The sequence below is a fragment of the Leuciscus leuciscus genome, assembly GCF_965113295.1.
Source record: "Leuciscus leuciscus genome assembly, chromosome: 21".
NCBI lineage: Eukaryota > Metazoa > Chordata > Actinopteri > Cypriniformes > Leuciscidae > Leuciscus > Leuciscus leuciscus.
The window spans coordinates 20,083,141-20,100,189 of NC_138745.1; the positions used below are offsets into that span (position 1 = coordinate 20,083,141).

General features: G+C 36.2%; 2 protein-coding genes across 4 annotated transcripts in view; both read right to left on the reverse strand.

Moving 5' to 3' along the window:
* snx29 (sorting nexin 29) overlaps window positions 1-13,936 on the reverse strand; it is a 117,915-nt gene extending 103,979 nt beyond the window's left edge. For all 3 annotated transcript variants that reach the window (XR_014201264.1, XM_082152725.1, XM_082152724.1), the window contains exons 1-11: window positions 13,184-13,936; window positions 11,885-11,949; window positions 11,254-11,306; window positions 11,007-11,131; window positions 8,218-8,398; window positions 6,425-6,495; window positions 6,057-6,311; window positions 4,667-5,021; window positions 3,044-3,168; window positions 2,739-2,832; window positions 2,573-2,655 (exon numbers count right to left, since the gene is read on the reverse strand). Coding sequence is in view for 2 of the 3 variants with exons in the window: in XM_082152725.1 (XP_082008851.1) it covers window positions 2,573-2,655; window positions 2,739-2,832; window positions 3,044-3,168; window positions 4,667-5,021; window positions 6,057-6,311; window positions 6,425-6,495; window positions 8,218-8,398; window positions 11,007-11,131; window positions 11,254-11,306; window positions 11,885-11,949; window positions 13,184-13,190 (1,414 nt within the window). In the remaining variant the exon portion in view is untranslated. The remainder of the gene's footprint in view (window positions 1-2,572; window positions 2,656-2,738; window positions 2,833-3,043; window positions 3,169-4,666; window positions 5,022-6,056; window positions 6,312-6,424; window positions 6,496-8,217; window positions 8,399-11,006; window positions 11,132-11,253; window positions 11,307-11,884; window positions 11,950-13,183) is intronic.
* A 133-nt stretch (window positions 13,937-14,069) lies between these two features.
* On the reverse strand, window positions 14,070-16,713 carry tnfrsf17 (TNF receptor superfamily member 17). The gene is made up of 3 exons (XM_082152914.1): window positions 15,551-16,713; window positions 14,881-15,021; window positions 14,070-14,596 (listed from the first exon to the last, which is right to left on the reverse strand). Exons 1-3 carry the CDS (start codon window positions 15,702-15,704, stop codon window positions 14,346-14,348), a joined length of 546 nt encoding a protein of 181 aa, XP_082009040.1. The 5' UTR covers window positions 15,705-16,713; the 3' UTR covers window positions 14,070-14,345.
* Window positions 16,714-17,049: the final 336 nt, after the last annotated feature.

Below are 17,049 nucleotides of genomic sequence, written 5' to 3' on the forward strand. Positions count from 1 at the left end.
CGTTCTCAGACATTTTGTGAGAAAGTGCACCAAAACAAATTGAAACTTTGCTGTCTAATAACAAAACCAACAGAATACAGTCGAGTTGCACTTCTAACCCTTTTCATTCGATTCCTTTCCCACTCACTCGTAAGCCACGTAAGATGGGTTTGTTCATAGTATTAATCACAACTGTTCCCAGAAGACTAATCCCACAACTGTTCCCTGTTTTTCTACAAACTTGTCTTAGTAAGCAAGTCTCAGAGGTTTGCCACTGAAATTTTCCACGTCGGCATTTCTGGCAGCAAGAACAGAGGTTCGAATATCCAGCAACGTTTGATGATCATACATCAAAAATGCACAACAATTTGGGAGCAAAGAAACAGTAGAAAGAGCGAAAAGAGACAATGTTGCCAATGTCGTAAAACATGTTTTAGGGAATCAACTTAGTTACAGTTCACCCAAAATATCTATATTTCTATCATCATTTACCCTCATGTCATTCCAAAGTATCCGTTTAAGAATATCTTAAGCTGTTTTTTGCATATTAGCAAACTACGATGAAGGGTTAGTTCACCCAAAAAATAAAAATTCTGTCCAAAATTCACCCTCATGTTGTTCCAACCCCGTAAAACTTTCGTTCATCTTCGGAACACAAATTAAGATATTTATGATGAAATCTGAGAGCTGGCTCACTCCTTCATAGGCTGCTATGTAATTTCATTCTGCCAGCCCAGAAAAGTTAATAAAGACATTGTTAAAACCCTTTAACAAAAACCCCATTCTATAGCACTAAATAACTAAAAAGGCACATAAATATGATGGATCCAGGTGAAAAAGCTGTCTACAATATAGCTGATAAAAAAAAAAATGAAGGAGAAATCAGCATTTTCAAGCATTGAAGGTAATGTTCGTTATATCCATAATCAAATAGGATTTAATATAGGTTATTATGGCATACTGAGAAAGCCATGTTTGATCTGAAATTGAATTTTACTCATGTCTGAGAGCACAAGCAGATTCTGGCACTCTGCATGGAATATTTTCTTGCTTTCATCTTTTCTCCTTTTTATTTTTGAAAGCTGAAGTAAAACTGGATCAGTCACCTCCAGCCCCATCTCAAAGTTGTGTTTTGTCCAGACAAAAGACAGAGAGAGAGACAGAGACAGAGACAGAGACAGAGAGAGAGAGAGAGAGAGAGAGAGAGAGAGAGAGAGAGAGAGAGAGAGAGAGAGAGAGAGAGAGAGAGAGATATTCACACTGAACCAACATTGCCCTCATCTGGAAAGAGGAAGAATGCAGGGGATGAAAAGAATAGAAATCCCATCTAATCCCATAGAAGTCCAGAATAATGTCTGTGCTTACAAGTGTAGCATGTGTCCACAGCACAAAGACGGTAAAGTGATAGATTACCATCATAATTTACAGTTTCAAAGTCGTCTTGTCAAAGGCGAAGTCATTAAGCCAATATTTAAACAATGATTAAAACGGTCTCAGATTTGCACCAAACCACTAGACAACAGAGCTGTAGTCAAGGCAAATTACCTCAATGATGCCATCTGTCCACAGCACAAATCCTCAAAGGCCTATATCCTTTGTTTAGATGAAGTATGCAAAAATATGCAAAACGTATAGTTAAAGAAACAGTTCACTCAAAAATGTATGTTCTGTCATTACAGATAATTAAAATATTAATAATCATTACTTATTGACCTTCATGTTGTTCCAAAACAGTCTGTTGTAGAAACAAAAATATTTTTTTTGAAGAATAATCATCCAGCTTCATCCATTCATACAACAAAGTTCATAGTTACCAAAGGTAACAAAGTAGTCATATGGCTTCAGAAGACATGGGACGAGGCACACTACACTATTCAACTACCATTCAAAATGTGGGTGTCAGTAAGATTTTTTAATGCTTTTTAAAGAAGGTCACCAAGGCTGCACTTATTTAAACAGTAATATTGTGAAATATTATTACAATTTAAAATAACTTATTTTTTGAAAGCATTTTAAAATTATTTGTTCCTGTGATGGAATTTAAACAGGAATTTTCAGAGCTGTCATGAACTGAATCAAAGCTGAATTTTTTAGCAGTCATGAACCTTCAGAAACCATTCTAATATGCTGATTTAACTAGAGAAACTTTTCTTATTATTATCAACATTAAAAAAACAGTTGGACATGTTAACATTTTTGTGGAACCATGATACTTTTTTTCATGAAATGGTAACCTTTTGTAACAATGTAAGTCTATAATGTCACTTTTGATCAATTTATAGCTTTTTTGCTGAATAAAAGTATTAATTTCTTTATTTTACTGACCCCAAACTTTGAAACAGAAGTGTAAATGTTCTCCTTTTTTTGGAGCTTGATGGTTTTATTGAAAAGAGCTGTGTGAAGATAAGATTATTCAATTCTTCAACAGCATAGAGGTTTGAAATTAGGTAAATAAATGAGTACAAATGACAATTATTTTAGGGTGAACTATCCCTTTAAATTAGTATAAACAATGTTCCAGCAAAGTTGTAACTTTCAAAAAATAAAAAATAAAGATCAAATCTCTGGACAATGATATCTTAGGTCGACTCACCAATGGTCATGGACTCGGGAAGGCCAGGGGTCGGCAGAACACTGGTCACGGGAGAAACCTGTGCTGGTGAGTCGGGCTCCATGCTAAGACGGCCAATAACACAGACAATAAGCATTAGTCTTCAAAGAAAATCTCATTTAAAAAAGTGTTCTTTTGTATCAGATACCTGAATTGGAGTTGGCTTTGTTTTTCACTGTCAGTTGGTGGGCTTGAGCTCTCCTTCTGTCCATGAAATTCGACATTTTCAACTGAACTACCAGCTGAAAGTACAAAAATAGCACATTTCTCTATGCCAGGATTGTACTCACACATTACACACTCAATTAAATAGTGCTACATTTAAGTTAAACTCATCCGTTTGAACAATCAGAAGACATAAAAATGCCAGCCACATCTATGTGGACAAGAACATGAAAACACAGCAAGATGTCCCTGAATGAGCACAGTGTCTGACAAGGATGTGGGTCTGACCTTGTTGTGTGTAGGGCTTGCTGGAGGCCAGAGGTATGAGAATGTGCGAGTTGTCATTGTCATTATCTGCGATGATTTGCCTTGGACTCCACGTAGAAACACTGGATAAACTCCCCACAACCATCCTATGCAGAGCAGAATGTTGTAATCAAACCTTATATGGTAACACTTCATTTTACAGTGTCAATGTTACATGTGTTACATGTAGTTACTATAACTATAAATTATGCATAATTACATGCAACTAACCCTAATCCTAACCCTATACTAAGTACATGTAGTTACTTATTATTACTCAGTACTTAAATGTATAATTAGTCTAACAAAGACACCTTAAAATAAAATGTAACCCCTTATTTTATTTGTTTCTTTGTTACAATGTAATTCCACAAGTCCTAAATATTCATTTACAGCATGTACTTACTATAGGGTTAGGGTTTAGTGTTAGTTGCTTGCAATTATATTGTATTGTAAATAGAAATTGTAAATGTCTCTTAAGCTCACCCAAGGATGCATTTATTGGTTAAAAAATAAAGTAACACAGTAATATTTATAAATATAAAGTTGTGCAGCTTAATATGTAGTTTTGAAGTTGTGCAGATTAATATTTTTGTGAACATTTTGTGAGAATATTTTTCTCAATATTCTTTGATGAATAGAAAGTTCAAAAGAACAGCTTTTATTTTAAAATAGAATTTCTTTGTAACATTATAAATGTATTTACTCGCTATTACCAACTATACTGCTATTACTAACATTATAAATGTCTGTCACTTTCGATTAATATTCATTTCTTTTAAAACGTTATCTATACACTTTTGAATGGTAGTGTACATGTGACGTGTAACAAAGACACATTCAAATAAAGTGTCATTAAAAAAGGTAATAAAGCTATTTTTCATTGTCAATTCAGTTGAAGTCTCACTACATCCTGATATTGTGTAATATTTAGGAGGATCTGTTGACAGAAATGCAATATATACATAACTATAGGCAATAGTGAGATTCACTATTTCAACAATTAAAGCAAGACTTTAGCTGTTCGAAATCACCCCCTATACCCTCATTCACTATTCCCTACATTACTCCACTAATATAGTCCACTTGAAGTATTGAATGAAAACGGATGAGCAAATTCGGACATTGAATGTGCATAGTTTGTGCTTGCCGTTTAATAATCATTGGAATGTAGCAAACTGGCAGCTCCAGTAGTAATGAAAAGATTTTTCTTGAATTCCGTCATGGAAACTAGCATGTATAAACCTTAATTAAACAATTTAATAATCAATTAAAAAGGAAATTATACCTGTATGATATTACGCTGTACCCACATTGGACCAGCGGTTTGGAAAAAGGGGTGGATGAATAATTCAGCTGCGGGCGCCATCTTCTGGCGAGACCCGAGGAATTTATTCAGCACGACCCTCACAGTGCATTATGGGTATTCTCTGCCCATTGAGTGTACATCAGCTGTACACCCGTTATCGAGGTGCATTATCAGATTGAATGAGTACACTCAATATCCACTATGGTTTCGGACCCTACAAATGGCTGTCCCCTCAAACAGTGCCCTATTTAATGGTATAGGAGGCGATTTCGGGAACAGCCTTTAAGTAAACTCACCGCTCCCCATTCCCATGATCCTCTTGTGGGGGCTCCTGCCTGCTCTTTCCATAAATGTCATCCTCTTCCTCCTCCTCATTGTCAATGCTCTTGGTATCGGGCAGCACTCCATTCTGTGTGGGTGTTTCGCCCCAGCTCACAATCCCAGGCTCAGTCAGGCCGTTATGAATGGGAGAGGTAGAGTCCGGAGGGTCCAGAGCCTCCTCAGAACTCATATGACCCATCGTACTCTTCCTGAGACTCCTCACAACGTCCTCACCAGCCTCGTCCTCATCTTCCGCACCCACGTCATCGTCAAACGAGATTATGTTTGTGATCTTCTTTTTACGTCTACGTTCTTTTCTTAAACCGGAATCTAAAATGCAATTAAATCAATAATATAAGGGTAACTAAACAATGGCAACTGAATCTCAATCATCAATTGAATATACCACAGTAATATTTATTAGAAGAAGAACATGAAATAAAACAATAAAAAAAAATTTTTTAAAAAGCACAAATCATATCTTTAAGGATACAACAGCATGGCAGTGGGGTAGTACCCATACAGGGACATCTTTACTGTACCTTTACACAGAAAAGCATGTCATAGTCGAAACTTACAGATACGCCTGATAAACTTGAAGCAAAACCGAAGAACTCGTTTGATGTCATTTTGAAGAAAATCAGGCCAAAATTAAGTTCTTTGGAGTTTGTTTTAGGAGTTAGAAACATCTTTCCAAAGCGAACTATCCAGAAAAGTTCGCTCTGGCTGGTAAACACCTGGTTCCATTGGTTTGTAGTGATTACAAAATAGGTAGGTGTGTTTTGGGGGTTCGCTTTCATTCCTTACGTCTTTCAAGGTCAGACACAAGTAAAAACATGAACACACTGGAGAGCTGCTTTATAGTAGAAACTAAGGTTGTAATTCTAATTGAAAGCGACAATGACAAGTGTTTTTTTAGGGTTTTTTATGTTTTCATGCCTTACAGCAATTTATTGTATAAAGTGCTATTTGACGTGGAGTGTTAAACTGCAGAGCTGGTGCGAACATATCCACATCGCTATGATCGGATACTTTATTGTGTGTCTATTTTGTTTTAGACAGAAAAGCTTTCAGATACATTTGTGGGCGGTGTTGGGATATTCTCTGGAAAAGTATTTCAGAGTATTTCCCCAAGTGAAAAACAGAAAAGAACTTCACAGTGAGTATATAGTGGCCTTAAGGGTACATATCTGCCCTCAAGGTGCATATTTGCACCTTAGAGTAGTAATAAGGTAAAAAGTTGTCTCTTTAATGTTACAACCCCAGTGACAAGCTATTGTTGTACCCCCAAAAGTAAAATTTGTGCACTTTTTTTTTTTGTTGCCAGTTCATGTGTAATTCTGTTATAGTATGTGACTCAAGAACCTGCAGAAGTGCTGCGGGGCAAGACAGGCAGTGGGTCTGATGGAGCATCGGAGCGAGGGATGAAACCAGGAACCACCGCAGTGGCAGTGCCGATTTCCCGCAGAAGTGTGCTGACACCTTGAGTAGACTCTTTCCACAAACTGCTCATGCCCTGTGTGGACTCCTTAAGCAGGTGGGAGACAGACGGCCCCCCACGGGCCTGGCCATTTAGGTCCGTGTTGTCAATGTTGATGGCAAAAAGGATGGAATTGAGCCCTGATGACACATACACTGAATTGACACTTGCACAAGGAAGGATGCCTAGCTACACTTTATAACGTTATGCTAACTAACAGAAGCAAATGGCAAATATCTTATTGTAATATCACCTGCAGCCATAGTGGGCAGCATACTGGCTCTCTCCTCATCCAGGACAAAAGCCCAGTCTTCATAGAAGGCACTATATATGAGGGAGAAATATGAACAATTTATTTTCACACAAGTTAGAAGTCTTGAGCCCCGTTCACACCGCCAGAGACTTTGGAGGGAAAAGACTAAATATAAATGGTATCAGTACATAAAATGCTTAATATTAAAGATGAACCAGAAACAGCAAATGCTCTTTGTCATCACAGCTATTTATAAAGAGGCGAAAACATCAGTCTATCTGGGTTCACAATACCATTCAGGCTTGGAGTGAGGACGGCGAGTACCACTGTCTGGTGCAGGAGCTGCGGCTGGATGAGGTCCAGGAAGTTGTTAACTGCTAAATTAACTTCTCCATCTTGTCGCCAACAATATACTACAGGATGTAGTGACTGATGGATAACATGCACTCCACTGACTCACTCAACTCCTCTCTTGATTTGCATAAAGTTCAACGATCACTTTGCTCGTGTCGCCAGAAATCACCAGTTCTAGTGATGGGCTGATCATGAACGATTCGAACGAATCTTTAATATGACTCGGGAACAGCGAGTTGTCTCAGTGAGTGATTCATTCATTTTGTGTTGTATGCACATGCGCAACATCCTATGGGTTCTGTACAGGAAAGTCTTTGGTTGCATCCAAAATCCCATACTTCCCTACTATATAGTAGGCGAAAAGTGTATGTGACAAAAAAAAGTATGTCCGAATTCACAGTACTCATAAAAGAGTAGGCAAAAAGTACCCGGATGACCTGAGATTCTGAAGTGTGCATACGATAAACACTTTACTATCCCATGAGGCCATGGAAAAGGATTTGTGGATAGCAGTGAAGTGACGCAACTGGCACTGGTACAGTAGGTCACATGATAATGACAACATGGCGAATGTAGGAAAGTCCGGATTACATTCCTACTATATAGAACTTTTTTTTTTTTTATGGTCGTGAAGTAATTACTTATTAAAAATAAGTAACTACTCAAAAGAGAATGCGATTTCGAACGCAGCCACCGGGTCCGAGTCATTCGTTCATCACGTGACAGCCCCATAGGCTAAGGCGTTGCAGTCTGCCCCTGAAAAAGAAATTCTGGTCTCAAATTTCTAACAATTAATACATTTGTGAATTTCTGTTATGATGATTATTTTCCATAACATTGAATGTGGTAATGAAGAGTTGGCTGTCGAACGATTCGGACCTGAAGACTTTAGAAGACATCACCAAGGCTCGCCCTGATCAGCCCGACGGTCAAAAGTAACTCCAAAACTGTCCGTTGCAGACTCAAGTGTCTTGTATCATTGGAACCCTTGGCTCGAACAGAACAGGACACATGTCTCGGATTTGATGGTCACGAAATTTTTGAAAATCTGTGTGTGGGCTCAGCTTATGCTATGGGAATGTGACATGACAATAGAACGAACGACTCGGATCGGGAGGGGAGGTGAACTAATAGACTGCTAAGCAATGAATTAACCAATTCTGTTTCTCATCATTTGGCCTTTGCTGCATTATAGTTTTGCTTATTCGACATTTGCTAAAGTAGAAGTGTTGGGGAGTTTGGCTATTAAGTTAACATGTAACATTTTAATTATATTCTACCGAACTTCCCATCACTAGCCAGTTCTCAATTTAAATGAATTGAATCATGTCATTTTGTCACTGGCGGTGTAAACAGGGCTTTACTGATATGTAACAGAAAACATCAAGGACAATAAACAAAAAAAGACATCCAAAACCGAGAATCATGACTGTCTTTACCCAAGGCGGGCACTATCTGCCAGCAACATGTGTAGATAACGCTCTAGCGAGTGTTCGTTCAGAGCACAGCGAAGCCATGCCCGTCCCCGGCCCAGCTCGGATGTGATATTCCGCAGAGAGTAGAAGCGCTGCAACTCATGACGGTTCAGGTGCTCCTTCACATAAAACCAGAACGTCAGCTCTGAAACACACAAGAGAGTCCGTTTGAACTGCCACAGCAATGTTCTCAGTTCCCCATTATAGAGAATAGAGATAGATAATATCACAGAAGTTATATAAGGAGGTCATTTTGTGAATCAGAATTTAGGAGGTAAAGAAAAGGTCAGCAATACTTATTCTGAAAATGCTCATGGCTGAGAGAAAAGACAATTAAAATAAATGTTTTCACTGCAACAACAAAAAAAAACTAAATAAAATCACAACACTGAGTAGAAGACCAGTTGGAACTTTTCTTTCTGTATTCATATTCCTTTGCACAAATTATTTTTATTTATTTTTTTAATCCATTGCTGGTTTTAGCCTCAGTTTGGATCAAAAGAAAATGTTTCTAGTCTGAAATGGAACTTGTTCAGTTGTCTGTTTGTAACAATTTTTCAAATGTTAAATGTTTCAAATGTTTTCAAATCACTTAGAGCTCAGGTAGTTATACTCGTCTGGAAACTAAGAGGTTGTGGGTTCTGATGTGATCATTTTACTAGCAAAATAATAATGTAAATAACTTTACTTACTTATCAACTTAACTTAAAACATTATTAATAACAGCTAAAAGTGTTTGCCATGGGATTTGGAGGGGGGCAACAGTAGTCTGCCTATCACCAGACCAAGCTCAATCTTTTAAGATTGAACATTAGTCTGGGGAGTCTGCTCTGTGTTTTCTGCTGCACAAGAGGCGTGATCAACGGGAATAGTTCAAATGACTCGCAATTGGATAGTCCTTCAACCAATCAGACCAACGATCCGGGTGACGTACTTTGAGCGATACGAAAACTCCAGGCAGGAAACGTCAACAAACTTGTTGGTTTGTAGCATTGATCAGCGGTTGCAGAAGCAGCAATGGCATCGAGCGATTTTTGCAGGTTGTGCAAAATAAAAAAAAACATTAAAGTGAGTGGTATTTACACCCACTCGAGCGATTTGTTTGCTAAACTAAAGAAGCCATAGCGCATCGTCGAGAGGTTAAAAGGAATTGGATTGACGGTCGTGCGAGAGCCAATAGCGCGCCAGGTGGATAAGCCAGTTTGTGATTGGTCGCCACAGATTTGTAACGGAAGCAGGATAGAAAAATGTACAGGTTTCCAACCTGAGCTGCAGGGCGAAATCAAATCGGGCCGGGTTTACCCAGTCTAGGGCAACATAATATATAGATGCTTTTGGTTTCAGTTGGTTTGACAAATGCCAAACCAAATGATGCAAACCCCAACGTCAAATACATTATGAAGCTGTGGCAGGACAGATTAGACTGTGGCATCAATGGGAAACAATGGCTAAATATTATTTACATATTTAATATACCATTCAAAAGTATGGACTCAGTGAGGTATTTTATTATTTTTTTCAATTTGAAAGAAGTTTTTTATGCTCACCAAGGCTGCATTTATTTGATAAAAAAAAAAAATTATTTTGATATATATGACATTTTTTTCAAATATCTTTTATTCCTGTAATAAAAAAGAAACAGTCATCATTACTCCAGTCTTCAGTGTCACGTGATCTTTCAGAAATAATTATAATATGCTGATTTGGGGGTTCAAGAAATATTTATTATTATAAATGTTGTAAACAGAAAATTAACAGCATTTACTTGAAATTGAAATGTTTTGTAACATTATAAATGTTTTTACTGTCACTTTTGATCAATTCAATGCATCCTACCTGAATGAAAGTATTAATGTGTGTGTGTGTGTGTGTGTGTGTGTGTGTGTGTGTGTGTGTGTGTGTGTGTGTGTGTGTGTGTGTGTGTGTGTGTGTGTGTGTGTGTGTGTGTGTGTGTGTGTGTGTGTGTGTGTGTATATATACATATACATATATATTGTGTCAAGTTTTATCTAGAGGATGTTTTTTCCCCCTCAATATAATATAATATAATATAATATAATATAATATAATATAATATAATATAATATAATATAATATAATATAATATAGAGGGGGGAAATAAATACATCCTCAAGATAAAACTTGACAATAGTTTATGCATGAACTCATTCAGCAGTGAATTTTTTCAACCATGTTCAGTTTCGACTAGAGTTCATCAAGTACATTATTTATGATATCTCAGAATCTTATAGTATCACTCAAAATTTCCCACTATTTTCTGGATGGCAGTCAACTTTCTACTCTACAAAGACTAAAAGTACTCACTGTCAGCATTGATTCATAGTATCACTCTTAGTTCTGTTGTTAATTTTAAACAGCTCAAAACCACAGCAGGTGCAGAGACTAACCTCAGAAAAACCTTGTTTCTCTTTTTTGCCATTTTTACAGGGCTTGTTGCATAACCATCTGGTTTCATAAACAGTATCAGCACCTGGTTTTCCTGTATGAGCACTCATAAGCATCTGTTTCCTCTATGGACAACCCATAACACCGCATGTGTTCTTTGTTACTAGGGAAATCTCTCAGGCAATGTCTCTAAGGGGTACCACCAACTAAGACAAACTCATTAAGTAGCGCAAAAAGCTCACAGAGTAAACGCTTGGAAAAACACTTCTTTTCACTGTTCTTCTTTCTGAGAATCATACACTGATTAATATGGCTGGTCAAAAGCTGAATGACAGAAAACAAGGTACCTGCTTCAGTTTTACTGCTAAATCCAGCAGCATGTTTAAGGGCAGCTGCTGTGAGGGCTAAACCGCGACCTTTCCTCAAGCCGTGTTGAAGTACCGCTTCAAACTGGGCACACAGGCATATGACTCTGAAAACAAACAGCAAAGGAGGACAAAAGATCAGCAAAATAAAATAAGAATCAGCATAATCTCAAACCATTTCAGATTTATAACATAAACGGATCATATTTGGACGGAGTATTCTTCCCACCTGCTATCAGAATCTGAGGCAATCTCCTTCCTGCCACCAAAGCGAATTTGGCACTGAGAAGATAATAATTGTATAAAGCAAGGGATGGTCATACTTTAACATTATTTTATTGCAAAATACTTAACTTCATTCAAACAGTTGGAAATGTTAAACTTTTATAAGCATTACATATCTTTTTCAAGGATTGCTGCAGTACCTTCAGCACCTGGATAAATATTATTAATATTTAAGAATCTGATCTGCCATTGTTACTAAGCTCACTAAATACAACAGCTGGTGAATGGGAGAAAGATAAACAATTTCCTGCATTCAAAATATAATAGCATGGCTCGATGGGGCATGATGTAGCAGTGCAGTGCTCGTTCACGAAAGGCATCCTGACAATAACAAAAATCGAAACGATTTTATACTTCTTTCTAGCCCAATAGATTAAAACAGATAGCTGTATGATATTACAGACACTGGGCAAACATCATGCAAAATAAGTGATCATTTCTGTCATTAATAGTGTCCCCTGGCCTGTTTTATAACAACTTCTTTCCTCATTGTTTGAAGCCAGCATTGTCAAAGAGGAAGTGTTTTGCACAAACAAGTTATTAATAGTCAATTAAACAAGTCAATGTCACCTTACCTGTTTAACTGCATCAAGAAGTCTCTCTAAAAGGTTTTGTCTTTTCAGGTCATTTTGCTGAGCGCCTGTAAGGTACAGTCCTGAAATATTACTGGTTGAATTGATCTCACTTAACAATAAACACACTTAAAATAAACACATCAAAATCACAGTGCATGAAATGTTTATCAATGATTAACATTAATGTTATGTGACTGCACAGAAACAGAACATGCAGCAGTTCTCAGTGGTGTAGGCACTGTCAATCGGAGTATATTAATCTGATCCCTTCTTCACACACACATACACACACATATATATACATACATATATATATATATATATATATATATATATATATATATATATATAGACAAAAAACTTTGATGTTTGGATTTAAATAGGCAAATGCTTAAGAGTGAGGAATGCTTATGACTGCATCATTATTGCAGTAATTATTATGTTTCTAGCATGTTAAAATTGATGCACCGCTTGATGGAAATAACATCACATTTATATACATTTATTTCCATCAAGAGATGCATCATTTTCTGGTCAAGATCTTGTATTGTAAGAGTCCATCAATCTGTAAAGTCTCCTCCATCACATCCCACAGACTTTCAGTTTCATGTGTGAAAATGATTCTTCATGCTCCCTCCCAACCATTCTTTCACAATTTGAGCCCTGATGAATCTTGACATTGTCATCCTGGAATATGGCCATGATCTGTCTTCCTACATGGTTGTTAAAAGATATGAAAAGCTACACACTCCATCAATAAGGTTTAGGAGAACTGTTGCCAAACATATAACATGCATGCTAGAAACATAATAAATCACTGCAATAATAATCCAATCATAAACTCTTAAGCATTTGACTATTTAAATCTAAATAGCGACTTTTTTTGGCCGTGCAGTGAATTATATCCATCTATACACACACACACACACACACACACAAAACAGTGAGTTATGCTCCTTGAATCTGATATACAGTGTTTGGAAACATCAGTCTTAAAATGCAGACACACATTTGGCATGACCTGTCAAAACTGTAGATAAAGAACTTAGTAAGTAGTTCCAGCTACTGTAGAAAACCCGATTGCCTGTAATCACATGTTGGTCCCATAATTCACTTGTTTTTAAAGTGTAACGTTATGACATATTCTAGGATTTACATATTCCCACCGCAGTGACACGGACTGAATGTTTTGAAACCTCAGACTACCTAAAAACAATATTATTGGATAACAATTAAATGTGTTGCAAAAAAATAAACAATTTAACAGCTGGAATAGTTCACCTCACATTTGCAACTCACCGTTCATTCTGAAATTCCCGATTAAACGGTTTGGCAAGCGACATGAATCGCAGTTGAGTCGGTCCCTAAAAGTTTCAGATTACTCCCAAGTGACATTTAACAGCATTGTTTACATTTTGAATCGTTCTCCATAGTTTCATTTGCAGAGCAGTTAAGCCGTACAGTACAACCGAGGCCTAGCTCAGACAACACTAGCACTTTAAAGCCGTTTAATGCATCACAACTATGAAGACGTTGTTTATGGAGTCTCGCAAGGGTTTATTGTCCAGCATAAGTTAACTGTTTCTACCCAGATAAGCTCTTGTATCGCTGTGCTAACGAGAGCGCGCTAATGCCACTGCACAGCGCTCGTGTCAGTCACATGACATTGACTTGGTGTCACGTGACAGCAACATTGTCACGTGGGTCAAAACTATAATAGGCTACAAAAATTTATACAGAAATGAAAGTATTTAGAAGTCGTTCAACAGTGGTTGCTGACATTTTAGTAAGTTTGAAAGTCTGATTTAAAGGGACGGTTCACCCAAAACATGAAAACTCATTATTTAGCCTACTACTCACCCTTGTGTTTTTGTCTATGATTGTCTTTCCTCTGTGAAATACAAAAGGAAATGTTAGGAACTTACAACCTCCGTCGCCTTCTCATCATTGCATCTTTTTCCATACAGTGAAATTGAATGATGACTGAGAATATTGTGCAGATCTTTTTGGGAGAGAGAGAGAGAAAAGGCATAGGCTACAGGGTTTGGGAGGGGGGGAAACATAAGGGTGAGTAAATAATGGCAGAATTTCATTTTCATGGGTGAACTATCCCTTTTGCATAAATGTCATGCATTTTTTTCTGTCTTGAAGTATATTTACATATATAATAAGACTACAATTGAAGTAGGCTAACACATTTTCATTTAACAAAGATACAGTATGAATTTGTACAGGTTTTGCATTGATAAATATGGGTAAGAGTGAAACTGAGACGTAAAACATTTGGACAAAGCATGTTGAAAATGGTTTACATTCACTGATATCTTACACCTAAATAACAGAGATGTTCACTTTTGACAGTCAAATGCCATCCTGTGTTCATTTTTAGTGCATCCAGCTGTCCATTTCAAATAACAATGAGAATTTGATCCAGTCTGGACAGAGTAATGGTGCAGAGTTTTCAGAGTCTGCTGCTGTTATACAAGTTCAATGCGGTCTCCTCCATATATGACAGGTGTACACCTTGTACTGTCTTTGCTGTAACCAGCAATGTGGTGCCTTCCTCGGTGGAGGGAAGAGGCAGGTTGGAGTTGTAATGATGTTGATTCAATCCATCTGGGAAATCAGCCGTAGCTTCATCCGTATCTTCAGATTGCTCTGTGACATCCAAACCTCTCTCGCTGTCAGATGTCTTTTGTTCTTGACCTATCGCTGTGTGATATTTCATTGACTTCATAAGGATTTGTTTGCCACACAAGTAATGTCATTATAAGATACTTGCTACTAGTATAAATATAGTTAGATATATCATTTACAATGCATTTAAAATGAAAATAATCTATTACATTACATCTAAAAAAAACAACAATAGAATATGTAATGTCATACAACATGAAATCAAGCACTGTAAACTAAGCAAATGCATGCACAATGTGCTAAAATTTGAACCAAATTGTCTAAATTCATTACATATCAAAATTCTTTCAGCAATATACCTTTCATGATGATGGGCTTACAGGTTTTTCTGCGTATAACTCGCAGAATAATGGTCAGTGCAGTGAAAGCTCCCAGGAACACAAAAAACACGATCAAAATGAAACGAATGTTTTGATTGTTTTCAACTTCATTTACTGGTACTGAAAAGGACACAATAAGGCACTGAATAAGAGACCGACATCATAAGACATACATTGTGGACTTTGATACAGCAAGTTTTCATACCATTGGCAGAATTTTCAAAGAGTTTGATATTTAAATAACTGGAGACTATTGCATTTTTTTTTGTACTCCCCTGATGAAGCCATTGAACAGATATGTTTATGCATTTATATGTGTATATATTATTTCACAAGACAAAATAATACATAGGCCTACCCTTGATTCTTTATACACAACGAGATAATTTGTGTATAATGAGAATATATAATTGTGTCTTGTAGAATATATATTGAATATATACACATATATTGAACACTAAATAATGTTATATAGCATTTTCAGGGCAGGTTGAATCTCAGTTTTAAAAATTTGACAACTTATTGATTCTGCAAGAGTATGTAAACTTACCATAACTGTAACTGTTATGTTTATCCATTCAATTATGTAATGTGCTTGTTCTAAGTCTAATGTCAAAAAGTTTTAAATCAGAAATAAAACAATACTTACTTAAGGTACAAAATGTTTTGCAAATATTTGGTGGGGAGTTGCATCTAATGGAGCAATGTTGACACTCCTCAAGAAGTCCATCGTAATAAGAATTCTTTGCACATTTTCCCTCAGCACAAATAATCATGTAAAGCAGCCATATGAAGAGAATCATCTTCCACTGAGGTGTTGAAAGTCACTGAACTTACACAAGAGTCAACATTTTATGAAGCCTAGTATGTAAATATGCCTTAAGAAGGGGATGTCCCTGAGCCATCGACACTTTTGTCTTTTACATTCGGGATCGGTTTAAATTAGTGACAAAAACTGAACTATCCTCATCAACCACATTTCTACTTTTGTTTAGTTAAATAACTATTAATACTACCATTTTAATAGACTCTTAAAAATTCAGAAGAACCTTTAATATCAATGGAACCTTTTCCAATACACAAAAGGCTGGGGAAAATATAGGTTCTTCTGATTATTAAAATTTTATTCACACTCAGAAAAAAAATTGTTTCTTTGGGGAAATAAAAATGTTTTTTCCATGGCATCGCTGGGAAAACCCCCTTTTAAAACCTTGCTTTTTAGAAATGAAGTGACCTTGTTCTTCTTTTTCAAAGAAAACTATAATAGACTAATAAATGTTCTAAAATTATTTTAATTGCAATGTTCTGTATACATAAAATAATGTTATCCTGAAACACAGAAAACCAAGAACTGCTTATTAGACATATTGTCAACATATTAGTAAACAATTCACAAATACACAACCAGCAAATAATAATCAAGCATATTTGATTGGCATATTATATAATATTATCAGTATATAATATTATCAGTATAAGTTAACAATAAGTAATGCATTAGCTAACTAACAATTAGCAATATAGCAAAGCATTTATTAATCTTTTTTGATGTTAGTTGGTAAAAGTTTTATTGTTTATTGTTTGTTCATGTTAGTTCACATTGAATTAACAAATGTGGTAACACTTTACAATAAGGTTTCATTCGTTTACATTAATGTATTTACTAACAATTAGCAATACATTTGTTACAATATTTATTTATCTTTGGTAATGTTAATAAATCCAGCTTTTCATTGTTTGTTCATGTTAGTTCACAGTGCATTACCTAATGTTAACAAATACAAGTTTTGATTTTAATAATGTATTAGTAAATGTTGACTAACTAATGTTAACAAAAAGCCATCGTATTGTAAAACGTATTAAATCATATTAAATAATAGAAAAATATTTAGTTCAGTTGGATTAAAAGAACAATCTTTAAATATATTTATATATGAACAATTATACATGAATGTAGCCAAAGAACACTGATGATCTTCAAGATCTATAAAGCACTTCTAAAGGTCGAAGTCATTTCTAAGCGGCATGAATGCAGTTGTGAAGAGGAGGGTCTTCCCACAGAGCACTCTGGGAATTCAGATGCAAATCAGAGCCTGACACTGAAAGTTGAGCAAAGTTTGCTGTGTGGTACAAAAGATAAGTCTTATT

What these genes read in the sequence shown, in the direction of transcription:
- tnfrsf17 (XM_082152914.1), bottom strand. Translation starts at nt 15,704, where the DNA reads ATGATTCTCTTCATATGGCTGCTTTACATGATTATTTGTGCTGAGGGA. An exon ending in CAAAACATTTTGTACCTTAA is followed by an intron (nt 15,022 to 15,550) that starts GTAAGTATTGTT and finishes TGTCCTTTTCAG; the next exon opens with TACCAGTAAATGAAGTTGAA. An exon ending in TAAGCCCATCATCATGAAAG is followed by an intron (nt 14,597 to 14,880) that starts GTATATTGCTGA and finishes AATATCACACAG; the next exon opens with CGATAGGTCAAGAACAAAAG.